This window comes from Hemiscyllium ocellatum, chromosome 4 (assembly GCF_020745735.1).
Source record: "Hemiscyllium ocellatum isolate sHemOce1 chromosome 4, sHemOce1.pat.X.cur, whole genome shotgun sequence".
In the NCBI taxonomy this organism is placed as follows: Eukaryota; Metazoa; Chordata; class Chondrichthyes; order Orectolobiformes; family Hemiscylliidae; genus Hemiscyllium; species Hemiscyllium ocellatum.
In genome coordinates, this window is record NC_083404.1 from 29,387,843 (window position 1) to 29,415,275 (window position 27,433).

General features: G+C 38.9%; 1 protein-coding gene across 1 annotated transcript in view; it reads right to left on the reverse strand.

Annotated features, from left to right (window-relative positions):
* vps41 (VPS41 subunit of HOPS complex) overlaps positions 1 to 27,433 on the reverse strand; it is a 166,527-nt gene that overhangs the window by 10,989 nt on the left and 128,105 nt on the right. The window contains exons 17-24 of the mRNA XM_060824195.1: positions 26,797 to 26,889; positions 21,988 to 22,115; positions 19,895 to 20,039; positions 16,381 to 16,422; positions 16,013 to 16,063; positions 7,211 to 7,348; positions 5,078 to 5,132; positions 290 to 430 (exon numbers count right to left, since the gene is read on the reverse strand). Of these exons, the coding sequence (XP_060680178.1) occupies positions 290 to 430; positions 5,078 to 5,132; positions 7,211 to 7,348; positions 16,013 to 16,063; positions 16,381 to 16,422; positions 19,895 to 20,039; positions 21,988 to 22,115; positions 26,797 to 26,889 (793 nt within the window). The remainder of the gene's footprint in view (positions 1 to 289; positions 431 to 5,077; positions 5,133 to 7,210; positions 7,349 to 16,012; positions 16,064 to 16,380; positions 16,423 to 19,894; positions 20,040 to 21,987; positions 22,116 to 26,796; positions 26,890 to 27,433) is intronic.

Below are 27,433 nucleotides of genomic sequence, written 5' to 3' on the forward strand. Positions count from 1 at the left end.
GTATTGGCAGAAGGGAGGCTTGATGTTGTCCATCCAGATCTGATGAAAGATGGCTTAACCAGTTATGCACCATGCACATCTTTGGACTTGAAGGACAAAGGTGGCAACCACACCAACAGGGACATCAGAAGTAGAAGTAAAGGAGTAATTGTGCAGTCCTGGAAGGCCCAAAGGCAGTTAGTTTGGGACTTTGAAATGGCCATTGTAATTGCTGAATAGGTTTGGCACACGGTTACAGTGAGTTGTTTGGTATCAGCAAACTGTCTAACTTTTCTGATGATTTACATACGTGGCTTGTCGATGGAATGCGAGATAAGATCCTCCCATAGCTCAGCATCATCTTGCTCCTTGGCAAACTCAATGGCCTTGTCTACATCTTGCAGTTCCTCAGTTATCATCTGTAGAGCACGCCGACTATTACCCATTCTACCTGGAGGAGAAAACACAGCATTAGACTTCAGTTGTGGAAAGATGGAAACTTCAATTCCAAAATCATTTCTCTTCTGCTTCATCAGAAATGACAGTAACGTACATTTGAAAACTTTTAACATTGGGAGAATAATAGGAGATAGCAGATCAGACATCCACTGATCCAAGGGTGTGGGATGACCATCTCTCTAACACAAGATATTCTGAGCATCCATAAGCTTTTTCCCCATTTTAGTATCTACAGGCTTTTGCTACAAGAACAAGATATTTATAGCGGTCCTAAGCAAGGCACATTTTCACCTGTGCTTTAAGTTTTTAAAGAGTGTGTCCAATCAGATTCTTGAACTCTGCAACTCCAAAACAGTCAGTTAAATCTGTAGTTTCTCTGCGTCCAGAAACACAAAATGAATTCCAGTATCAATGTGAGATGGTGTGTTTGAAAGTGGAAATAAGGAGGTCCTACATTCCTGCGAAAATAAAAGTCTATGCAGCAAAGAACTACAAAATGCTCAAAGGTTACAGATTCATAAATCATTAAGATGACAACAAAAACGCTGGAAATACTCAGCAGGTCTGGCAGGATCTTTATAGACAGTGAAACAGATGCTTTAGGTTTCATCAGATGGTTGGCAGCGCTTGAGGGTGGACAAAAGTTTCATCACCAGCCAATTAACTGAGCAGGGCAGCTGTGTGGATAGGGGAGTAAAAGTTTCCATCACCAGTTTAACTTTGGTCGACATTATTATATGATCATGCAACACAGCAGCTGAAGTTGGGGATTCAGCCCATCAAATCTGCTCTGCTCTGCTCTGCCATTCATTAAGATCATGGCTGATTTGATCATCCTGAATTACCTTCTTGCCTGCTCCCCAAAACCTTTGTTCCCTTACTGATTAAAAATATATCTATCTCAGCCTTGAACATACTTAATGACTCAGCCTGAACAGCTCTGTGTGGTAAAGACTTCTACAGATTGACCTCCCTTGGACAGAAGAAATTCTTCCTCACCTTTATATTAAATGGATGACCCTTTATACTGAGATTATGCCCTCTGGTCCGAGACTCTCCCACAAAGGGGAACAACCTCTCCATGCCTACTTTGTCAAGCCCTCTAGAAGCTTTAAATGTTTTAATAAAGTCGCTCTCATTCTTCTAAACTCCAATGACTACAAACATAACCTATTAAATGTTTTTGCACAGGAAAATCCTTCCATATCCAAGGTCAGTCTAGTGAACTTTGTCTGGACTGCCTCCAATACCAACATATCTTTCATTAGATAGGGGAACCAAAACTGTTCACAGCTGGAATATGACTAGTGCCTTGTATAGTTTTGACAAAATCGCCATTCTCTTTAAAGAGCAACGTTCCATTGTCATCCCTATTAAACTGAATTCTAGCTTTTTGTGATTCATGCAGGAGGACCCCAAATCCCTTTATATTTCAGCTTTCTGCAGTCTTTCTCCAGTTAAATAATATTCAGCCCTACTGCTCTCGTCCCCAAATTGCAGAATGTCACATTATATTCCATCTTTCAACTTTTCCGCTGAATTTACTCAACCTGTCTGTAGACCTTTTAAGTCATCTTCACTGCTTACCTTTTTGTGTCATCTGAAAATATGATAATAACTCATTCACTTCCCTTATCTGCGTCATTATCATTTCATAAATAATTGTAGTCCCAGCACTGATCCCTTTGGCACTCCATAAGTGATAGATTGCTTTACCTGAAAATGTTCCCTTTATCCCAACTCTGTCTTCTATTTGTTAGCCAATCCTCTAACCACATTCATATACTATCCCCAACACCATAGGCTCTTATCTTACTGCAAAGCCTTACATGTTGTACCTCACCATATATCTTTTGGAAATCCAAATATATTACATCTACTGGTTACCCCTTACCTCGTCTGCTTGTTGGTTTCTGAGAACTCTAATAATTTTGTCAGGCGTGATTTCCCCTTCACAAAACCATGCTGATACTGCTTTATCATATTCTGTATTTCTAAATGCTCTGCTATTACATCCTTTATAACAGACTAACAATTTCCCAATGACAGATATTGAGCTAACTGGCCTGTTGTTACCTATTTTTTGTCTCCTTGTTTTTTTGAATAAGCGCTTGCAAAACTAAGTGGTCATGGAATCACTGGAGAAAGAGGGAGAAGAATTATACCAAAACTGAGAGGATATAACTGTCAGAATGCAACACAATAACGTGAGGCTCTTTTCTTGAAAAAAATGAAATTACAAAGGGCAAACTAACAAAGAACTTTAAATTATGAAGGGATTAAGAGGCAGGTGTAGAGAAGATGCTTCTAATTGTTAAGAACACCAAAAATAAGGGCCATAAATGCAAAATAACTACTAATGTATCCTATAAAGTCAGAAGAAGCTCTTTTTTTAAAATTTAGTTTGGTAAGAATGTGGAATTCCCAGCTCGAATTGATTGAGATGATTAGCATTAATACATTGAAAAGGAAGTTAGACAAATATCCAAGGATCAAAGAATAGATGGGCATGTTGATATGGTGTGATAAAGTGTGATAGAAGAGGGGCCGATACAAAGCAGAAATACTGGTACAGACTGTTGGGCCAAACAGTCTGTTTCAATGCTGTAAATTACATGTAATTCTTCTAAAATACTGGCCACAGGTCTCATTGACTAGAATGGAGTATCAAGTAATCAAATTCTGAAAGAAGAAGTCTTTTACGGAATTAAGTTAAATAAAGGAGTCACCTGCAGACTTGTATCTTGGTCAGCCCAGTTCTCGGCCCTACTTTAGTGCTTCATTCTGTAACCTGCATTCTCCTCGTCCCCATGACTTATGTATAGAAGAGTGTGTGCATTGTAAATCGTAAATCATCATACTTTGGTTTCACATATGAAGGTGAAACAAATTTACATAATTGCACCAAGTGGCTAATGTCTTTAATATGTTATAAACAATATTTATTTAATCGACTTCTATATGACTGGGGCAGTAACAAAGTATTTTATGGTGAATGAGCTACTTCTTGAAGCACAGCCTCTGTTGGTTGTATTGTAGGACACAGTCTGGGTCCAACTCTCCATCTTTCAGTGGAAATTGTGCTCAAGAATCGTTTATATTCCCTGAACGTGCAGATGGGGTTTAATTTCTCAGGTGGAATAATGGCAAATCTTTATAGTGATGTGACTAAAATAGATCACTCTCTTTAATAAGTGACGACTATGCATCTGGGTGGGGTTGGTTTTGCTAACTTTTTAGGATACTTAGTGGCTCAGACATTCTCGGAATTTTACTCATTTTCAATAACAGTGAGAGTTTAGTCACTGCTTCCCCTTTCTGTGTATCTGCTCAGAATCTCTTATACTCCAATCGCTGCTCAGGAAGATGAACCTTTATTCAGTCCAATATCAGTACTCCTAAGGCATAAAGATTTTTTTTAAAAAGTTCTGTGCCTTCCTGATGGACTGACTAATAACAGGAGATGATAATTAACATTGCCAGGCTAAACATATATTTTATCTGTGTACAGCAAAGTACTTTGTGCATCAATTATTTCATTCTAAACTTGAAGCATCATCACTTTATTTTGATCTTTTCCAGGAACAGTTAGCAAGTTGTGCATTTCTCTACTTTGAAACTATAATTGAAAGGGTGCAAAAAAGATTTACAAAGATCTTTCTGGGGTTGGAGGATTTGATCTATAGGGAAAGGCTAACTAGACTGGGGCTAATTTTCCTGCAGTATCAGAGGCCGAGGAGTGACCTTATAGAGGTTTACAAATCATGAGGGGCATTGGATAAGGTGAATAGCCATAGCTTTTTTCCCCAGGGTAGGGGACTCCAAAACTACAGGGCATAGGTTTAAGGGGAAAGACGTAAAAGGGCTCTAAGGGGTAACTTTTTCACACAGGATGTGGTCCGTGTATGAGATGAGCTGCCATAAGCAGTAGTGGAGGCAGGTACAAGATTTAAAAGACATTTGGACAGGTCCATGAATATGAAGGGTTTTGACAGATATGGGCCACATGCTGGCAAATGGGACTAGATTAATTTAGGATATCTGGTCAGCATGGAGGAGTTGGACCAAAGGGTCTGTTTTTGTGCTGTATAATTCTATGGCTCTTGCTGCTAATGTGGAGATAAGAACAGCAGAGGGCAGTGTTTGTCATAAAGTAAGACATAACCAAAAAAAATTACATTCCAGGATTAGAGGAAGAAAAGCACTTTTCTTCCAAAATCAGCTAGCCAAAAATACTTTACCTTTTAGATAAAAATTACAATGAGCTATCATGATACCATTACCATTTTACCAGCTTTTGAGGTACTCTTGCAGAACAGAATCGCATTTATAGTTTATTTTCATAATAATACTGGAAATGTATCACAATACTGGTTTTACATCTCGGCTTATCATACAGACTTTAATTATTTTGTATCATGTAACATTTCAGCAAAGTTTCAAACAACTTGGCAGTAATGGTTGAGATGGACTACAATGATTTTTGTATCTCAGTTGCAATATGAAACTATTGGACTTGGCTTCTCATTATAAATTGATGCCTCTTCAAATAAGTGTATCAGCCTGGAGTGACACTGCTAAGTTTAGAGCGTGCTCCTACAGCTCACAAAGGTGTGTTTAATAACAGATATGTTCTTACTCAAGAGAAAAACTGTCTCTTCGACAAAGTTCCGCTGCTGACAAATTTCAAGTGCCTGTGGGAGAAAGAAGGATTAAATCAGTTGTCATGTCACTTCTCAGTAGTTCAGCTTTACACCTTCTCCCTCTGGGAAGGTTTGGGAAGTCTCTGGGAAGTTGGACAGGTCTGTATTTTACATCATTTTACCATTGAGTTCAAAGACAATATTTGTTTCCCAGGAAGATTTGAATCCGGGAATATGTTTCACAAAGAAAGCAAATCAGATCTCGAATCCTCTTTACATTTACTTGATGGATACTCAGCTGATGAAACCCTTCAGCAGGAACTTTAAGTAATGGCATGCAAGACAGCTGGGGTGAAATCATTCTCAGATGCTAGCAGAAACGCCATCAGGGAGTCACAATCAGTCTCACCCCTTTTTCTTCATGGAGTGATAATTATTTCCCACGTTCAATTTTATCTTAATTGCTTCTCTAACTTGAACTGTTAGCCCCAATATTATCCTAATTTTCAGTCCTGATGCTCCTATTTTATTATTTGTTTTCCAAGATTTCTAGTTCTCTGGGTGTAATAGGACTGACTAAAAGCTTGGCAAAGTAGTGGGTTTTAAGAAGGGACTTCTGAAAAAGGAGCTAGTGGAGACATTGAGTAATTTATTCCAAATAATTATTACACTATTTACTGCCTTTACCTTTAAATTAATTTAGATGTAAAGCTGTCGGGAGCACAGGACCATTTGACAGAGAAACAACAAAACCAGTAATAGCAGGAGAAAAACTAAGGACAGACATTATGACAGAGCCTATCCTTTCCATAACCTGACTAACAACTTTTAAATGAATATTTTGAATTGTATTTGGAGTGCAGTATTGCCCAAGGAAATAAACCTAGTATAACAAGGCATTATAATCACAACCAGGCAATACTTAATACCACTAAGGTGCAGAATGAATTGGTTGGTTCCTTCCACACAAGCCATTTGGCAAAGTTGCTCCAGCTGGCCAGCTGCTATGTGGAGTCCAAGTTGAATTCAATCCCAAGTCACTGAAGGGAAAGGGTGTCACCACTCCCAATACACCAGTCACTCCCATCACTGCAGTGGTCAAATTAGTACAAGTACTAGTTTGGAAGGAAATTCAAAATGACAAAGGCAAACAATTGCTTTTTCTTCAACTAGGCATTTGCTTTGATCTCTACAAATCAGCAACACGTGCATATGACATACACCAGGGTAACAGCATTAGTCCAATAGGCTCCTCTGAATATTCACAACTTTGAATAAATATTTTCTTCATACTGAAAGTGAAACTATAAAATTACAAGCATGTACTAAAAAGATTATGTGTCCTCTTATTGCTGCTCAATTTCAAATAGAGGGCATTAAGATTATGAAGGGGTTTGATGGACTGGAAGATAAGAAATTGCTTCTGTTGCTGGGTGAATCCAAATCAAGTTTGTATAAATACGTACAGCAACAAGCAGAAACAATGAAAGAATTAAAGCACTGCTGTCTCACAGTGCCAGAGACCCGGGTTCAATTCCCGACTCAGGCGACTGACTGTATGGAGTTTGCACGTTCTCCCCGTGTCTGCGTGGGTTTCCTCTGGGTGCTCCGGTTTCCTCCCACAGTCCAAAGATGTTCAGGTCAGGTGAATTGGCCATGCTAAATTGCCCGTAGTGTTAGGTAGGGGGCAAATGTAGGGGTATGGGTGGGTTGCGCTTCGGCAGGTCGGTGTGGACTTGTTGGGCTGAAGGGCCTGTTTCCACACTGTAAGTAATCTAATCTAATCTAATCTAATATCTTTATGCAGACAGTCATGAGAATTGTAAACCCACTAAACATGGTGTGGTTAAGGCAGAGATTATTTGTGCAAATAAAGACTGCATGTGAAGGGAGAAGAGAATCGGGGGGTATGGGAGTATGGTGAGAAGAGGAAATTAGAATAAATGAGTGTCGAGCGCACTTTAAACATTTGGACAGATCAGCTGCACTGAATGGGCTGTCAATTTAGTAGAATATAATGCTCTTGAATATGGTTTGGAAGAATTGAACTTCATGCATTGTACAGTGATAGTCATTCGAGAATAGCAGCATTATTGAGACACATAAGAGAGCTACTAAAACCAATTTACTTTTTCTAGTGGACAATGGGTGCTGTCTCTCAAGAAGGGTAACAGATTGGGCCGATCATACTCAGCATAGAGGCTGATCTGTCGTTCATGGAACTTCTGTCCTTTATGGTGATCTCGCTTGAACAGGTTATGCAGATACTGTTTAAAAGAAAGAACAGAGCAGGGGTTATAACACAACCGTGTAACATGCTGTAAATAAACGTTAAAGTAAAATTTAATGGAATTGGCATTCATAAATCTTTACATAATTATTCTTTTCACATGACAATGTTAATAAAACAGATCCTAATAAAATATACTCAGGCACATCCTCCAATAGAACTGGATTCTTAAACCTGGAACCCATGTAAGGGGATGTGCTGCCGTGCAGCAGCAATGATGTAAGTAAGCAACCAATGCACTGAAGTATTCACTCTTTGGAAATTTAAAGCATATTACTCTTCTAGTATGGATTTAAAATTTTTGATAGTGAAAGAAATAATTAAAATTGGATTATGATAAAAGCTAACTCAAAAAAATACAAACTCCAGGAAACTTTTCTGAACTGTTCTGCCCGCACATGGATTTTAGAAGATGCTGTGAATATCAGAGTAACGAAAATGAATGCTGATAACTTTTCCGTCATTGCCATTACAGAATCTGACCTCCGATTGTGATGAACCCCTCACTCAACTACTTTCTGCTGCTGCTATTACTGCAACATATTCAACAAATAACAGTCCTGATATCTACAGTAAAATAACGTGTAGGAATAATGCAGAATAAGTCGTAAAACAATGTCTCATGCGCAAACCACCATTTCCACGCAATACTGAAAAAGCCAGGGACAACAGCTTTATTTTGTAAGTTTAAAAATGAAATAACCTGCCTTCAAGAAGCAAGCTAAAGCCTGCAATGTATTCTTTCAATGGTTAAGTTGTTGAACACTTCAGACGATGGCTTTACCTGCCTCCTCAGTTGACCCATTACAGGTCCCAGTAAGGTATTCGAAGAGCAATAGTGGAGTTCTCTGTAACCTGTCTAGTACTGACACCTTCACCACCACAGTGAAAAATAGATTAATTCACCCCAATGACATTTGTAAAATCTTCAGTAATATAAAATGTTGTCACACTAGCCTAGGTAAGATAGGGTTTAGCATTTCATTTGAAAGACAATACCTCTGGAATGAGGCCTGGGCCCCCACCCTTCTGAACAAAGGCCAAAGGACCAGCATGAAACAATGACTGAAACCTCATAAGACTTGGAGTATGGGACAACTAAACTCATGCTTCATGAGCAGAAGTCCTTCTCCAATGTCCATTTTTTAAAATAAACTCAGTTTCTTGACAGGTACTTTAAACAGTCATGACACAAAAGCAAGCCATCCTCAGTTTGTCTAACAAGGCACTGAAAGCCTTGGGACAGAGTTCTCATTTTGGGTACAATCAGTGATCCAGCTGCAAAATAAGGTTAATTTACTTTAGTTTTCCAAAAACTATCATAAACTAGTTTACACTGCTCTGAAGGGAAAATATATTATAAATCAGTACAATTGAACATAACATTGTGCTGACCTTTACAAAAAAAGTTAAAAGATTCTTTGATACACTGGAAACTTGGTGTAGTTTAATTCATTTGGCTGAAAATGGAACTATAGCCAAAAAAACGAGTATTTAAATTTGCCTCTAGCCCAACACCTGCAAGGAACCTGTTTTTAATAACAGAGTATTTCTGATAATTGCATTCTTGTATAAAGTCATTTTCAATAAAGATTAATTTGATCTGGGCCAGTACTGATACTTGAGCAAAATTCAAGCATGGTTCTTTTAACTGGCACAAAAGATTGTAGATATTTAATTTACAGTGAAACCAATCAGTGTGAGAAAATCCTTCTGTGTTGGTTTGGCAATTTCTGATGACCTTCATTGAAATTCAAATGGAAGTTAAATGGAAACCTCAAGTCTCTAAGTTTATAATGTGCATTAAGTGATTTTAAGACTCTTATTTTAATCGGAGATGTTCATACTGCACCTGACACTGATCAATGTGAGGATTGGAGGTTCATTGTAATTACAAACTTCCTTAAACCATATGTCGAAAATGTGTTGCTGGAAAAGCGCAGCAGGTCAGGCAACATCCAAGGAGCAGGAGATGGAATCTTTTGGTTCCTTTTATACCCCAAATCTGTTCAAATCTGTACAAATCCCATACGATGAGCCCTCAAACCATTATGATGCCAATGTTGAACCCCTCTGTTAATTAAAACACACACCCCGAAAAGCATGAGCCCTTCTTCGGGCTCATGCCCGAAACGTCGATTCTCCTGCTCCTTGGATGCTGCCTGACCTGCTGCGCTTTTCCAGCAACATATTTTCGGCTCTGATCTCCAGCATCTGCAGTCCTCACTTCAACCATATGTCGTCAGCATCATAATAATGTTCATCTTCACCTCTAGCTATTCTGGGCAACATATTTACAGTTACCATGTGAAATTAGCTACATGGCCTATTTGGAGATCAATTTTTTGAGTCCAACACAGACCTTCAATCCAGACATGTGAACAGCACAACAGAGAAAGCAACATCCATAATAATCACACAACCTCCTCTCTTCTATTTTCTTCTGCTTAAACCATTTATCCAATTTTACCCTGAAAAATGGAATGCGGTCTAGCTCAACCACTATCTATGACAAAGCATTCCATGGTTCAGCAATGCTGTGTACTGTGTAAAGACATGTTGCCTAACCCACCCTCAATGACAGTTTAAACTGATCATCCCTTGTCTCTGACTCTCTTACTGGAGACAGCATTCCTTCCCTACAGCTTCCTTTCGAAATTGCTCACAATTTAAAATCTCCTCTGAGTTTTCCCTGCTCGAGTTGAAACATTACCATTATCTCAAGTCTCCTTTCATGACATCTCTCATCTTGTGCCTGAGATCAGTTTTTCCTGTGTCACTCGGTTGTTTATATTAACAAAAATATGCTGGATTGCAACACTGCTGGTAAATAGGAACATCTTATTAAGTTTCATGGGAAATTGCACACCAGCCGTATTTATGAAACAGATGAAATACAGTCACTTCTTACTTTGAGTAGACTGGAAATCAATAGGCTTGTCTTTTTGTTACAAGCTTTGAAAATTGATAGAGAAACCTTCCTGAAACATGCAATAGTAAAATAAATTCTTTTGTTACAATACAAGTTTTTAATCATTGAGACACAAGCTGCTATCATTACGCAACTAATCATCTGATGACAAATTCTAGGTTTGCAAATCACAGTAAAACCCATTAGACCAACCAGTATGCTGCACAAGGCTGGGCAGTTGCTCTGTATTATAGCCAGAGCTCAACACATCATGATGTGTGACTGGTTCAGTAGAATGGGATTTAGGTGACACAAATCTCATTGGAATTATAGGAACAGGAATAGGTCATTTAGCCCCTCAGGTTTCCCTCAAATTCACTCAGATCATGGCTTACATTGCTTGCTTTGGTTTAATATCTCTGATATCCTCCAAATCATTTTTACATAAAATACACAGCCTTTGGGGAAAGGGAGTTGTGTAAAAGTTGTGAGTGCCTTTGCTAATTTGTCTTTACTTGTATTTCATCCTTTTTTGGTTGGAGCTGTGAACAGTGAATAGTGACCTAAAGGTGACTTTTGAATTCCTGCGTTAAAACAAAAACAGAACAAACAAATCTTTGTTTATTCATGAAACCAAGCATGGAAATTAAATACAGATTAGTTCCTGAAAGGTGCTGCAGATGCTTCATCACCAGGGAAGAGCATTATTTTGAAATAGATAGCAGAAGTTGGCTATTAACAAAGTCAACACCTCAGAATTAGTTCTAGCAAGTCTGGAAAAGACCTTATGCTGTGCACCATTAGGGTCAAGTTTGAGGGCCTTTGAAGGTTTTAATTTCATTGTGTTGCAAATATAGAAGTAGAAAAAAATAATTTGCTTCAGGAGTCTGTCTTCATGTTGTAACAAAGTGCTTCCTGACTTGCCCACTGTGTGATCTCGCTTCAATTGTAAGATCATGTTTCCTTATTCTTCCAACAAAAGAAATTGTATCTTTTTGTCGATCCTACAAAACCCCTTTAATATTTTAGTTACCTGGATGTGATGAGCATTAAACTCTTAAAATCTCAGGAATACATAGCAATTTTTCTGCAACCTGCCCTCACAATGTAAACCCATTGATATCATTTGGTGATATCAATTGCACTACACATCTTCAAGGTCAATCACTGCAAAATAAATCCCAAAGATAACTGCATTCTCTTTATTTCTGTGTTGAAGTTCTTTTTTTCTAAAAAAAATGGACCAACATTGCCAGTCTCACAAAATGGTTGAGGCTGACCACATCTTCAAAAGCTTCTAAACCCCCAACACTGTATTGAAATGCCATCTAAAACTAACACAAGGGGGCTGGAGATGAACTGTCTGCTCTAGTAAGCTCCGGACAAAGATAAACATCAAGACACATTTTGCTAAAGTAAGAGCTAATGCATTTAGGCATCTCATCACTTCACAATGGAAATTCTAATCATATAATCCCTACAGTGTGGAAGCAGATCACTTGGCACATTGAGTCCATACCAAGCTTCTGAAGAGCATCACATCCAAATCACTCCCCTACCCTATCTATGTAGCCCTGCATTTCCCATGGTTAATCCACCTAGCCTGTATATCCCTGGACACTCTGTGCAATTTACCATGGCCAATCCATGGTAAATATCTGTACATCTTTGGACTGTGGGAGGAAACCAGATCATCCTAAGGAAACCCTAATAGACATAGGGGGAATGTGCAATCACCACACAGAGGGTGGAATCAAATCTAGGTCTCTGGCACTGGGAGGCAGCAGCGCTAACCGATGAGCCATTGTGCCAGCTCCCCCCCTCCCCCGAATGAGAGGGTAAAACGACACATAGCGTAATGACCTTATAATTAGCTCAACAAGATGGATCATCAGCATGCAAAATGCCTGCAGTCATCATATGACTGAAATGGAAGCCGTTTGAATCACTTACATTTATAATTCTGGAATTCTAAGTCAGTTGCTGCTTGACCTTCAGAAGAAAATCAGGAGGTTGAATCAGCAGCATGCCTCAGACTCTCCATCTCAGACAAGTTACTGGCTGGAAAATGCCCACCTTCGTCTGCAAGAAGGCAACCAACTGGGTCCAGCACACAGTTGAAACCATTACTAGCCACGACCTCTGGGAAGTCGTCACACATGCGAAGTGATTTTTAAATAAAAATGTTTGGATTTACCAAGACTTGTAATTTATTACTGATCTCCTCTCCTGTTTCTAGCTTACCAAATTGTTTTGACCCTTTGCAATTCACCTACCGGCAGAAGAGATCCACAGCAGATGCCTTCTTTCATAGCCCTATACTCTTCCTTGGAACACATGGATAACAACGAAACCTAGTTGGACTTCTCCTTATTGACTACAGTTCTGCCTTCAACAACATAATTCCAAACAAACTCATCTCTAAACTCCGAGATCCAAGTCTTGGCTCCTGCCTCTATAACTAGATCCTTGACTTTCTGACCCACAGATGGTAAACATTTAGAAAAGTGACAAAACCTCTTCCACCATAATCCTCAACACCCGCAAGGCTGTGTACTCAGCCCCCTACTCACGACGGTGTGGTCAAATTCCACCCCAACTCCACTTACAAGTTTGCTGACGACACCATCATTGTGGGGCAGATCTCAAACAACGAACAGACAAAATACAAGAGAGAGACTGAGTACTTAATGGCATGGTGTAAAAATAATAATCTCTCCATCAAAGTCAACAAAATAAAGAAGCTGGTCATTGACTTCAGGAAGCAGAGGGGAGGGCATGCATCAATGGTGCTGAGGTGGAGATAGTCGAGAGCATCAGGTTCCTGGGAGTGACGATCACCAACAATCTGTCCAGGTCCACTCATGTCAATGTGACGGTCAAGAAAGCACAACGATGTCTCTACATTCTGTAGGAGTCTAAGGAAATTCAGCATGTCTACAAGGACTCTTACCAATCTGAATAGATGCACCATAAAAAACATTCTATCCGGATGCATCACAGCATGGTTTGGTAACTGTTCTTCTCAAGACCACAAGAAACTACAGAGAGTCATGAACACAGCCCAGTCCATCATGCAAACCAACTTTCCAGCCTTCTGCTTGCCTACCTTGAATTCCAGCATCTGCAATTTTTTTGTCTCCACCCATGGATTCCATCTATACTTCCTGCAGCCTTGGAAAAGCAATCAATACAATCGCAGACTCTCCCACCCTGCTATATGCTCTCCACTCTCTTCCGTTGGTTAGAAGATATAAAAGTTTGTATATTAGCACAAATAGATTCAAGAACAGCTACTTCTCTGTTATTATTGGACTTCTGAATGGACTTCTCAAATTTTAAGTTTAATGTTGATCTTATACTCTGTGCATTTTCTCTGCAGCCGTAACATACTGTATTTTTCGCTCTGTTCTATTATCCTATGAAGTCTGTATGGTATAATCAGCCTATACTGCATGCAAGACAAAACTTTTCACTCTACTGAGGTACATATGACAATAAAAAAATCAAATCAACAGTTCTATCATTTTTAATTTCCTGAATGTTTCTGTATGAATGAAGTAGCAAATTAATCCCATTGCAGTTTAAGTGTCTTGTTAAAATGAGAGTTTGAGGAACACCCTTCAACCTGTCTCAGCAACAAGAGTAAAATGGAAAGAAGTTGAACAGTACCTAGCCATTTTGGGCTTCAAAGGAGAAAAGCAATGAGAAGTAAAATTCACCCCCATTATCTGTGACACTATCTATTGGCTATTAATGATCTCTATATTTTAACTTTCAAGTCTCTTTGCTTCTTCACAATTCCTAGTTTTTTTTTACTTTAATTCTTGATTGAGAAGTCATAAATGCATGTTTGCCCATATTTAGCTCCATCTGCTGTACTTCAGACTATTATTTAACTCTGCTATGTCCCTTTGCAACTTTCTGTTCCAACATCTGTAATGCATGATTCTTCTAATTTACAAATTGGAATATACAATTGCCTATAATTTCATCTCAGCCATTAATAAGTATGGAGAAAAGTTGATGCCCTATAAGAGATTCCTAATGGACATCGTTTGTCACATTTTGCCAAGCACAGTATGAACCTTTTATCCCCAGTAATTCTTACTTCCCAAATAATTCCAAATCAAAGTCAGAGGGCTACTTCCAATTATATGTTCTCTCATTATTGCTTATGTGTAATTTTATTAAAATGCCTCTTGCAGTCCACGCACATAATACTGTACACACTGCTTTATCTGCCCTATTAGTGGTCTTTTAAAAAATTCAACTAGATTAGCTAATTATGATTTGCTCTTAACAATACCATAGCTTCTCAAGACCAACTCTCAATTTTTTCAAATACTCAGGCACTCTACATTGTTAACAGATTCTAGCAGCTTCCGTAAGTGATGTTAAATTGGAACTGCTTATACTTGCTTGGGTTCTTTCTTCCATCCTTGTAAATAATAGAATGACAAATTTCCAATCTAATGGCAGAATTCCCAAATCAACATCTTGGGGTAGAATTCATTCGACCTTATTATTATTTTATTAATTATGTTTTTTTCTAAAACCTAATGGATCTAATAAATTCTTCCACCTTGATTCATTTTGTTTCCTTTCTCTCACTGGTATTTTATTCTCCATTTTCATTAGAAGACAGATTTTAAAAATGCAAATTTTAAAATTCTGCCAAACTTGACCAGTCATAATATGTTAACACACAGTTCTACTATCAGTCTTTAAATTAATTGCAAAGTTGTTATTTTCTTTTTACAGATTTCATTGTCTTCAAGAGTCCCTTTATAATTTCAATGTTTCTCTGCATTTGCTGGATAACCACTTTTCCTGCTACTTGTTTAGGACACTTTAGTTTTGCACTGAATCTGACACGGTTACTTGATTGTACTAGTGGAATGTGATTTCTTTAAGGACATATGTTGGCCTTGTATTGTGCAAAATAATACTTTAAATAACATTTGTCTTCTGTAAGTCTAGTTTAACATGTTCAGCATGTATCTTATTAATTTAAGGTCAGACTTATGTGAGTTTAAGCCATGTTTTCCTGTGAGATTCCTCTCCTCACGTTTAATGTCAAATTCTTATGTCATGGTCTCTGGTTGAAGGATGTTTTCTTACTGTCAGATTGTTTATGAAGTTTAGTTTGTTATTCATTTGGTATGTAGGGATGGTTAGTTCAACTGGCTGTAAGGCTGGTTAATGATGCAGAGTGATCCAACAGTGCGAGTTCAGTTTCTATACCAGCTGAAGTCACCATGAAGGCTCTGCGTTCTCAACTTTGCCTAGCCTGAAACTCTCAGGTAAACTCATCACCAACTCATCTCTCAACCAATGATTTTCTGGGACCATGGGCAACTTTCACGTCATTTATTTCATATGGTCTGTTTGCTATATAACCAGATGGACCAAATTATGCTGCCAATCTAACAATACTGAGGCTAATGTCACTCGGAATCATTTACGTGCAAATAGCCCAGGAATTTCCTAAATATGAATATCCAAATGTTTCTTTCTGAAGTGCATTGCTTTACCATTAGTTTTGCAAAAACAACATTCCACTTTCTGTTTCACTGTTGATGGCATAGACAAGATCATAAATTTGCAGCAGCAACTCCCTAAAAATTATTTTATTTTATCTACAAATAAAATTCAAAACCATCAAAATTACAGACTTTGAACAAAGATTTTTAAAATATTTATATGATGCACAGGAGAAAGACTAACCACATGCTGCAGTTCTTGTTGATCCTTCAGTTCCTCCACAACTTTGTCAATCTTCAACAGAAAAGCAAAATGAAAGTTAATCAAAAATAATAACAATCTAATAAGTGAGATGTCCACCTATGATTTCTGTCAATTCTTGTTCATTAAATGCTGTTCCAAAGTATTTCTCAATTGCATTGCTCATTTTCTTACATTGCAACAATGATTATACTTCCAGAAGCATGTCATTGACTGTGAAGTGCTTTGAATCTCCCGAGATTGTGGAAGGCACTGTACAAATGCAAGTAATTTTCTTTTCTGTAGTTTAATTTTCAAGTTTGTGTGTTCAAAGAAAGGCCTACTTGTAACTAAAAGGAGTTGTTACTTACTGAAATTTTATCTTCATTGTCCAAGAGCATATTGACTGCTTGCTGCAGATGAAATACAGAATACAGGTTTAAAACAACTGGAGGCAATGAGTGCAATAGTTATAAAAATAAAATGTCATCTAGCTGGTTCCTACAATAAACAGTCTAGCAAATACAGGAATTCAAAATCACAAGAGAGCAGCAAAATTTTAGATAAAAATGAAAAGAACTGCAGATGCTGTCAATCAGAAACAAAAACAGAAATTGCTGGAAAAGCTCAGCAGGTCTGGCAGCATTTTTGGAGAGAAATCAGAGTTAACATTTTCAGTGTGACAGTCATAACCATTTCTGATAAAAGATAATCGAACCATTGCCTCTTGACACTCAATGGTGTCACCATCACTGAAAGTCTCATTATCAGCATCCTGGGGTTGCCAATGAACAGAAAGTGAACTGGCCATATAAATACAGTGGCTTCAATAGCAGTTCAAAGAGTAGGAGTAACACAGTGAATAACTTGCCTTTTAACCCCATAAAGCTTGTCCATCATCTACAAAGCAAAAGTCAAAAGCGTGATGGAATACTCCCCACTTGCCTGGATCAGTGCAGCTCCAACAATCAGGAAGCTTGAAACAATCAAGGACAAAGCAGCCTGCTCAGTTGGCACCACATCCACATTCAGTCACCTCACCATGACACTCAGTAGCAGCATTTGAACATGGACTGTCTCAATAACTGGGGAGTTTTGAATGGTGCTGAATATTGCACAATCAGTGAACATCCCTGCTTCTGACCTTATAGTGAGGGAAGGCTATTGATGAAGCAACTGTAGATGGTTGGGTCAAATACACTACCCTAAGAGATTCCTGCACAGATGTCCTGGAGCTGAGCCTGACTTCCAACAACCATCTTCTGATGTGTCAGGCATGACTGCGCAGAGTTTTTAACCCAAGCTTGAATATTGTTCAGGTCTTGCTGTATTTGGACATGAGCTACTTCAGCACCTAAGAAATCAGAATTGCTGCTGAATATTGTATAACATTGTGACCCTACGATGCAAGCAGGTTTATTGATGAAACTACTGATGATGGTTGGGTCTTGGGGTTCAGTCTGAGGAATTCCTACAGTGATGTCATAAGGCTGAGGCAATTGACCTCCAACTATTTTCTACTGTGGGGTGTGGCTCCAAACAACAGAATATTTGCCCTTGGATTTCTATTGACTCCAATTTTGTGAGGGTTCCTTGATGCCATGTATGATCAAATGCATCTTTGATATCAAGGACAATCACTTTCATTTGACCTCTACAGTTCGGTTCTTTGTCCATGTTTGGACCAAGGCTGCAATGAAATCAAGAGCTAAGTAGCCCTATTATAATTCAAACTGAATATCAGTGACCAGGTTATTGCAAAGCAAGATCTACTTGATATCACTGTTGATGACTTCTTCTATCACCTTAGTAATGAGAAAGTATTTGATCAGGCTGAATTTTTCGTATTTTATTTTGTGTTCCAGGATGTGTATACCATCTTCCAGAATGTATCTGAAGATCTTGATGGGCGGCACGGTGGCACAGTGGTTAGCACTGCTGCCTCACAGCCAGAGACCCGGGTTCAATTTCCGCCTCCCTGTGTCTGCATGAGTTTCCTCCCACAGTCCAAAAATGTGCAGGTTAGGTGAATTGGCCATGCTAAATTGCCCATAGTGTGAGGTGAAGGGGTAAATGTAGGGGAATAGGTCTGGGTGGGTTGCTCTTCAGAGGGTCGGTGTGGACTTGATGGGCTGAAGGGTGTGTTTCCAACCTGTAAGTAGTCTAATCTTCCACATTGTCAGGTAGACGCCATTTTTGGTTGTTCTGGAACAACTTGTCTAAGGCAGGGCAGGTTCTGAAGCACAAGTCTTCAATACTATCGCTAGAGTTTTGTCAGGTATCATCGCCTTTGCAAAATCGAGTACCTGCTGAGGACTTTCAGAGGAGACAGCAGTGGATTATCCTTTCAGCATTTCTGGCTGAAGATTGTTGCAAATGCTTCAGTCTTATCTTTTGCATTGATATATTAGGCTCCCTCATCGTTGAGGCTGAACATATTTATGGTGCCTCCTTCTCCTGTGAGTTGTTTAATTGTTTACCATTGTTCACAACTGGATGTGGCAGGTGACTCTATGACTGCACAGCTTACATCAAGCCATTTAACTGTATAACACATGCTACTTATTCTGTTTGTTATGCAAGTAGTCCTGTCTTGTAGATTCAGCAGATGGACCCCTCATTTTTAGGAAAGCGTGATACTGTTCCTGCCAAGCTCTTCTGAATTCTTCACTGAACCAGGGTTGATCCTCTGGCATAATGGTAATAGTAGAACAGGAAGATATATCAGGCCATGAGGTTGCAAACTGTGGTTGAATACAGTTCTGTTGCTGCTGATGACCCATTGTACCTCATGGATGTCTATTCTTGAGTTGTTAGATCAATGTGTAAACAGAATGGTTTCTCCACAAGATCTGTGCTATAAACACAACTACTAACATCATGGACAAATGCAGCTGTAGTAGGGAGATTAGTGAGGCTAAGGTTAAATAGATTTTTTTTGTCTTCTTGGTTCTCTCACAATTTGCTGCAAACTCAGTCTAGCCACTACGTATTTTAGAAATGAATCGTTCATTCAGTAGGGATGCTGTCAAGCCACTCCTGGTGATGGACACCGAAGTCCCAATCCATCCATTTTGTACCACTGCCAACCTTAGTGTTTCCTGCAATAACTGCTCATTTTGGAGGAGCACTGATTCATCAGCAAGGAGTGAGAGGAATGTTTATCAGCTGGTAATGGCCTTAACCTGATGCCATGAGACTTCATAGAGACCATGAACAACAGCCACAGGGTAATTCCCTCCCAACAATATACCACTGTGATCCCTCCTCTGCTGGGCCAGGACATACTCAGGGATGATGATGCTGTCTGGGGCATTGCTTAGAAAGTACAATTGTGTGATTATGACAATACCAATCTGTTGCTTGGTTAATCTATCAGTAGATGGTGGTTAAGATAACTTTATCAGGTTTGCTGTTGCCAATTCTAGTGCCTAGTTCAATGTCTGCTGGTTCATCCATTTTCAGTCCGATGAGGCTTGTTAATTATTTTGATACACCTGACAGACATGAATCAACTACACTGCTGTGTGGGACATGTAGGCTAGACAACGCAGATTTTTCTCCCTAAAGGACATTAGGGAACCAGATAGGTTTACAAGACAATTGTCAACGGTTTCATAGTTATCATTTAAAAAAAAATTGAAATCTATTTCCATTAAGTGCCAAGATGGCATCCAGGGTACTACAGATCATTACCGCAATCTCTGGATTGCTAGTCTAGTGACAGTACTATTAAATCATTGTCCCTCCCTAAATTGGGATGTTATCTCATTAGAGAGAAGAATTACACAAAATCTCTTCCACTGAAGAAAAGATCATTTATGGCTTTAAATCTAAAAAAAATCAGTAAAAATGAAGAGCAACAGATGGATTTGATTTTCATACCTCCTTATCAAACTCCATGAGTAGAACAATCTTATCCTTGATGGAACTGAAGAGATTGTGCTTGTGTATGAGCTGGAAGACATCTTTATGTCGCAATTTTAAGTAAATTTCAAGAGCCTTGTCGTAACGCTGGTCATAAGTGTACCTGGAAACAGCAGAAATCAAGGTTGACATCTGTTTCAACAATAGTCTGCACCGCAAAGTTACTTAAAGTACACAGCAATTAGTGGCATGGATATAAGTAAATATTGCTTTAAATTAAATTGAGAGCAGGACAAACGGACACCAAGTCAAATGGAAAAGGTTAAGGTAGGATTTTTTTTAACAGGAGGCTCTTCTTCATATTATAATTGATCAATACAAAGTGATCTTCCAAGTAGAGGAGTGAAGGCAAAAGTCCTGGCATTCTTACAAAATAGCCATAATAAGGACATGGATGGTGAGGAAGACGATCTTTGATGATAGCTGAATTATGATGTACTAAGTAGATTTCCTCATCAAATTTAAAATTCTCAAGATCAGAGTTAAAAAAGAGACCATCAAGTTTACCCTGATTATCTCCATTGATACTTCTGGATTTGTCTGTTCCTACGCACTATTTTAGAATTGCATCCCTTGATTTATATCGTCTCTGGCTATTCTTTTTACCAAAATGCATCACTTCACAGTCTTCTCCCATCAAATGTAATTTTTCATATGTCCGCCCATTCCAACAACTTGCGTCCCTTTGAATTCTCACACTAATAGCGGAGGGCTCCACAGTTTAGTCACACACCACCATCACACTCCCATCACCACTCAATATTTACCTTGTTTAATCAGCACCCCAATTCACCTTTGAAATTTATGCACTCAGAATCAATAAAGGCAGGGAATTCAATATTCCAACCATTCTCTGTCTGCATTTGTTTTGTAGCAAATTGCCTTCCTTTGTAATGAATCTCAAATATTTGTGAGTAATAAAGTGTGACGTAATGGGCTTGTCTGTAAGCTGAGGCCTATGGAATATAAGGGACACTGAGGGTACGAAAATGAAGCTGGTTGAATGATAGAAAATGGTGAAGAGTTATAGGCAATTGGTGTTCATATTGAAGTTAAAGACAAATGTTCCCAGGTGTCAGTACCAAGACCATTGCTTTTCTTATATTATATATATATTTTATATATACATATATATAGATTACTGAGACTTTAGTGTCCAGAGCACAATTTCAAAACTTGCAGGTGACACAAAACTTGCAAGACATGTGGAATGTCGGAATGGGTTGACATATGGAAATTTAAGTTTAACAAAAACAGACATGTCTTATAAACCAAAAGGTACAATTCTCAATGAGATTTCCAGAACACATAAGTCCATAGGTATACATGCACATATAACTGAAACTGGTAGAGAGCCGATTGAGGAAGTGTTTGAAAATGTATATGGATGACATTTATAAATTGAGACAGAGAGTACAAAAGCAAGGTAATTGTGATAAACCATCAAATAACACTGCTTCAACCTCAGCTCAATTAATGCTTGCAATTCTAGGCACTGCACCTTAAAGAAGGTGCAGAATAGACTTCTGAGAACAGTTCCAAGGATAAGGGACATCAGATATGAGAATAAATTGGTCAAGATTGGGTTTATTGCCTTAGAGATCGGACAGAAATGTTGAATTTGCAGAATTATAGAAACTGTTCTTTTCAGCAAAAGAATCAAGAAACAGATGATGAGACTTAAAATGATTGACACAAGATTGAAAGGTGATATGAGAAAATACTTCATGCAGCAAGTATCTAGGATTTGGTACACATTGTGGTGGTGGTCAATTCAATTAATGCTTTATAAAAGGTATAAGATAATTATGTGAAGAGAAATAATGTTTAGAGATATGGGGAAATAATTTGGTGTGGGGGGGGGGGGTTGGTGTGTGTGAATGAGTGAGTGCGTGTGCTTGCGTGTTGGGGGCTATTAGGACAATCTGAATTGTCCTTGCAGAGAACAGGCACATACTTGATAGGCTGGATGTAAGCCTTCCATTTTGTAAATGTTTTATGATTGAAAGACGCTGATGAGAAAAGCAAGATGCACAGAAAAAAATACTCACAATTCTGCTAGTGTTGTCAACAATGTTCTGTTGCTTGGATCCCGATCCAGGTGATCCAACACAGAGCGGACTACAGTCATATTGTTATAAATGTCACCTGGCCACTCTCTTATCAAGGATGCAAACCCCTAGAAAAAGAAGCAGTATACATGGACTAAAAACCCAATCTTATAACTGGTTGAGGTCTTCATTCTGAATAATGAAAGAATTACGTTTAGCTGGATATGTTTTGAGGTGCTGCAGGAACTCATTAAAGACATTATATACATGCTTCTAGCAAAGTCTGAGTGTGTTGGGACACAAAGTTCCAATTGTTGACAATAGACAATAGACAATAGGTGCAGGAATAGGCCATTCTGCCCTTCGAGCCTGCACCACCATTCATTATGATCATGGCTGATCATCCTTGACCATTATCCTGTTCCTGCCTTATCTCCATAACCCTTGGTTTCACTATCCTTGAGAGCTCTATCCAACTCTTTCTTAAACAAATCCAGAGACTGGGCCTCCACTGCCCTCTGGGGCAGAGCATTCCACACAGCCACCACTCTCTGGGTGAAGAAGTTTCTCCTCATCTCTGTCCTAAATGGTCTACCCCATATTTTTAAGCTGTGTCCTTTGGTTCGGCGCTCATCCATCAGCGGAAACATGTTTCCTGCTGCCAGAGTGTCCGAACCTTTAATAATCATATATGTCTCAATCAGAACCCCTCTCAGTCTTCTAAACTAAAGGGTATACAAGCCCAGTCGCTCCAGTCTTTCAGGGTAAGGTAATCCCGTCATTCCAGGAATTGACCTCGTGAACCTACGCTGCACTCCCTCAATAGCCAGGATGTCTTTCCTCAAATTTGAAGACCAGAACTGCACACAGTACTCCAGGTGTGGTAGCACCAGGGCCCTGTACAGCTGCAGAAGAACCTCTTTGCTTCTATACTCAATCCCTTTTGTTATGAAGGCCAGCATGCTATTAGCCTTCTTCACTACCTGCTGTACCTGCATGCTTACCTTCATTGACTGGTGAACAAGAACACCCAGATCTCTCTGTAATGCCCCTTTACCTAAATTGATTCCATTTAGGTAGTAATCTGCCTTCCTGTTCTTGCCACCAAAGTGAATAACCATACATTTATCCACATTAAACTGCATCTGCCATGCATCTGACCACTCACCTAACTTGTCCAGGTCACCCTGTAATCTCCTAACATCCTCATCACATTTCACCCTTCCACCCAGCTTAGTATCATCTAAGATTCTTAGAACAGCTGGTGCTGGAGCGAACCAGGGAGAAGACAATTCTGGACCTGGCATTGTGCAACAAATCAGAATTGGTCAGGGACCTTGAAGTAAAGGAGTCATTGGGAAGTAGTGACCATAATACAATAAGCTTCAATCTGCAATTTGAGAGGGAGAGGGTACAATCGGAAATGACAATATTTCTGTTGAATAAAGAGAACTATAGAGCTATGAGGGAGGAGCCGGCCAAAGTTCACTGGTGCAATACCTTTTGAGAAGGTGAAGTGTGAGAAGGGCCAAAGAAAAAGAGTAGGTAAGGGGCTGGGTGAGGAAAGGAAGAGGCTGCAAAGGACTGGATAATAGGGGAGGCTGCAAACAATTAGAGGGTGGAGTGTGGGGAGGGTGGAGGGTGGGGACAAAGTGGACAACCTTAAATTTTTGCATGTTGTAGCCAATCTCCGAAATGTTTGAACATCACTTATCCCTTTGCAGAATCCTTATGTCCTCTTCACAACTAAAAACCTAAATAGAACAGGATTGAATTCCTTGCAGAGTATTTTGCTCATGCTGTTAAGAAGGGCCTACATAATCTTGCAGAGATGTAAGAACCAAAAGGGAAAAAACCAATAGTATTTTTCCAGTCCAATGAATACAGAGGCAATGTTAGACCTGGTTAATGGAAATGAGTTGTGCCCAGTCAAGGATCAAGAGAGAGTAAGAGAACATTTAGATGACAGTGATCCCTGTATCATAAGGTTTAGGCTGGCTATAGAATCTCAGCTTGTAACAGTGCAGAAGTAAGTCATTCAGTCCATTGTGCCAGCACTAGCTCTTCAAATAATCATGAATACCTAATGCCAATCTCCTGCTTTTCTCCTGCATACCCTAGCACACTATTTCTGTACAAATAATCATCCAATGTCTTTTTGAATACCGCAATTGAACCTGCTTCTGCCACATTTTCCGGCAGCGAAATCCATATACTAACTACTTGCTGTCTTTTCTCACATCACCCTTGCTTCATTTCCACCTTAAACCTATGAGCTCGCATGCTTGCTCTTTTTATAAGTGGAAATAATTTCTCCCTACCGACTCTAACCAACCTACTCATAATTAAGAAAACCTTGCTCAAATCTCCTTGACCATCTCCTCTCCAAGCAGAACAGTTCAAACTTTTTCAATCTATCCTCAGGGCTGAAGTTTCTCATTGCTGGAACCATTCTGGGAGATAGCTTCACTCTCTAAAGCTTCATACTAAATTAAGGGAAAGAAGAAAATATTTGTTTATGGCAACTATCAGGCAGAAAATACAATTGAGAGCAAGACTGAATAGAGATGGTTCAGAGGATGGAGAAAAAGCAAAGAGGTAGGTTTAAAAGAGAGTGGCAGTTAACATAACAGGGAATCCATTTTCAAACATGCAAATAGTTTTTTTAAAAATGTTGAAGAAAGAGTAAAGCCACTTAGGGGCCAAAATGGGGATTTACACATGGAAGCACAGGGCATAGATACGGTATTAAACAAATACTTTGTTTCTTCCAAGGAAGAAGATGCAGCCCATGTCATGAAATGAGGAGGTAATTCAGACACTAAGAATTTAAAATTGATAGGGAGGAGATATTAGACAAGCTAGCAGTTCGTAAAGTTGTAAGGCATCAAGACAAGATGAGATGTATTCAAAGATATGGAGCAGAATGAGAATGGAAATGTGGAGGTGCTGACCATAATTTTTCAGCCTTCTTTAGACTGGAGAGAGATATCAGAGCCTTGGAGAATTACACATGTTACACCATTGTTCAAAAATGGGTGTAAAAGACAAGTCCAGAAATTATAGGCCAGCCAGTTTAATTTCAGTGTTTTGGTAATGTCTAAACTCATTAACTTGGGATAAAATTAACATGGAATAATGTGGATTAATTAGAGAAAGCCAGCATGGAATGCACTTTAGGAAAGAAGTGAAGGCATTGGAGAGGGATTCAGAAAAGATCCTAGAGAATGATTCCAGGTGTGAGGTAATTAAATCATAAACCTATGTTGTGGTTCTGTTCGCCGAGCTGGGAATTTGTGTTGCAGACCTTTCGTCCCCTGTCTAGGTGACATCCCCAGTGCTTAGGAGCCTCCTGTGAAGCTTCACAGGAGGCTCCCAAGCAATGAGGATGTCACCTAGACAGGAGACGAAAGGTCTGCAACACAAATTCCCAGCTCGGTGAACAGAACCACAACAACGAGCACCCGAGCTACAAATCTTCTAACAAACTTTGATCATAAACCTATATTGGAAAAGGCAGAAAAGGGAATTTAAGAGAGGTATTCAAAATCATATTGAATTTGTACAGACGAGTCATGGAAAAGCTGTTCCCGTTCCTGAAGGGATTTGGAATGAGAGGACAAATGGATCGAGAAACAAAATAAAATTGGAAAAGCTTTTATCCACAGGGAAAACACACTACCTGACATTGTGATGGAGGCAGGTTCAATTGAAACAATTAGAAGTTATCTGAAAAGGATGATTGTGCAGTTTTTCAGGAGCAGAAAGCCCCAAGTGAACTATTCACTCAGACAGCTGATGCAGATACAATTAGCCAAATGGCCTCTCCTGCATTGTAACTATTCTGTGATACTGCTACCCACATTTGTGTCATCATCAAATTTAACTATCATACATTCACCCTTTTCATCCAAATCATTGATTTGGATTGTAAATGGTTGAGGCCTATTCTTGGATTCATGCAGTACTCTGTGGATACAGCTTTATCAAATGGAAATGTTTTCTCTGTACCCTCTGTTTCCTGTTTGCTCACCAACCAAAATGGCATATGTCACTCATGGCTTAGTGGAAACACTCCATCCACAATCAAAGGTTTGTGGAGGTTTGTCATGTTCTGTTCCAGCAGTTTGGTATATTATCTAGTTTGGTAAATTTACTATGATAGCATCACATAGTCAGAGGTACCATTGTCTAGATAAGACAAGAAATTAAAATACCCGTCCTCTGAGGCAGCAGGAAAATTCCACAGTATTATTTGAAGAGCAGAGGAGCTCTCCCCTGGGTCTTGGTCAGTAAAGATATCACAACTATATAATCATCACAGCAAGAGCATGCAAATTTGCTGCTATGTTTCTTTTGTTGCTGCAGCATTATACTTTAAAAGTCCTTAATTAACTGCAAACATATTGAAATTGTAAAAGATTTTTCAGTTCTTCATAGCATTCTTACACTGTCAATTATATACAAATAATTGACATCTGTAGAAATACAAATATATGTACAAATGCACCTGTTAACCACTATGTAGAATATTTGAATTTGATGTGGATGTTCCATGTCAATTTTACACACACCAAAAATTGAATTTTCACTTGGGAGTCAGGTAGTCAGATATCTGTTTTAGGGATATTGAATGCTGCAAGAAGCTGCTATTTGGACTATCACATCCTAAGCAACTCTATTTTGCCAACTCAATTGAGAGTGAATTAGCTCTAGGATGTAAAATAACCTTTCACGACCTGGCAATTAAATGATCAACTGCTCCAGCTGTTGAATCAGCAATATCATAGCAATTAAAAGCCACAGTACCTCATAATCACTCTCCAGGAACTCATACAAGATCATTTCATATATAGCAGGTCTCAGGCGTAGGTCACCTCTGGGTAAGTACTGACTAATTGCCTACAAGGAACAAAATGACTCAGTATGAATACATAGATCACAGTGCACGAATTCTGACAATAGCTGACAAAAAAAGCCAAACTATTCGTTCCTTTCTTTTATTTTGAACCAAAGCTCTTTAAATCTGAGAAAATGAAATGCATGTGGCTGCTGCAAAGTGTTTCACACCCAATGCAAGAGAAATTGCTAGACCAGTGCTTTAGAAAATGTTCCACAGCCAAATTTTACAAAGGTCTGAGCGATGAAGACCAATCAGAGCAAGAAATTTTTTTTATGAAATTGACTGGGATGAGAGCCCACTTCATCTGAGGAAATCAAGTTCCCTTGTCTCCCACTAGACATGATTGCACCAAAGCTATAAGCTGAAAATCATTTTTTGTTTCTGGCATTCTTGACAGTCCTTGTTGTGTAGTGACTGTAAATTTTACAACTTCTATCTTAAGATCTGGATGAAAGAACTGCTGTTAGTTGCTGGCTCTATTTTTGCAATACAGGATTTAACAGATCTCATTTAAAGTCATTTTCATCTTTACATCTGTCATTT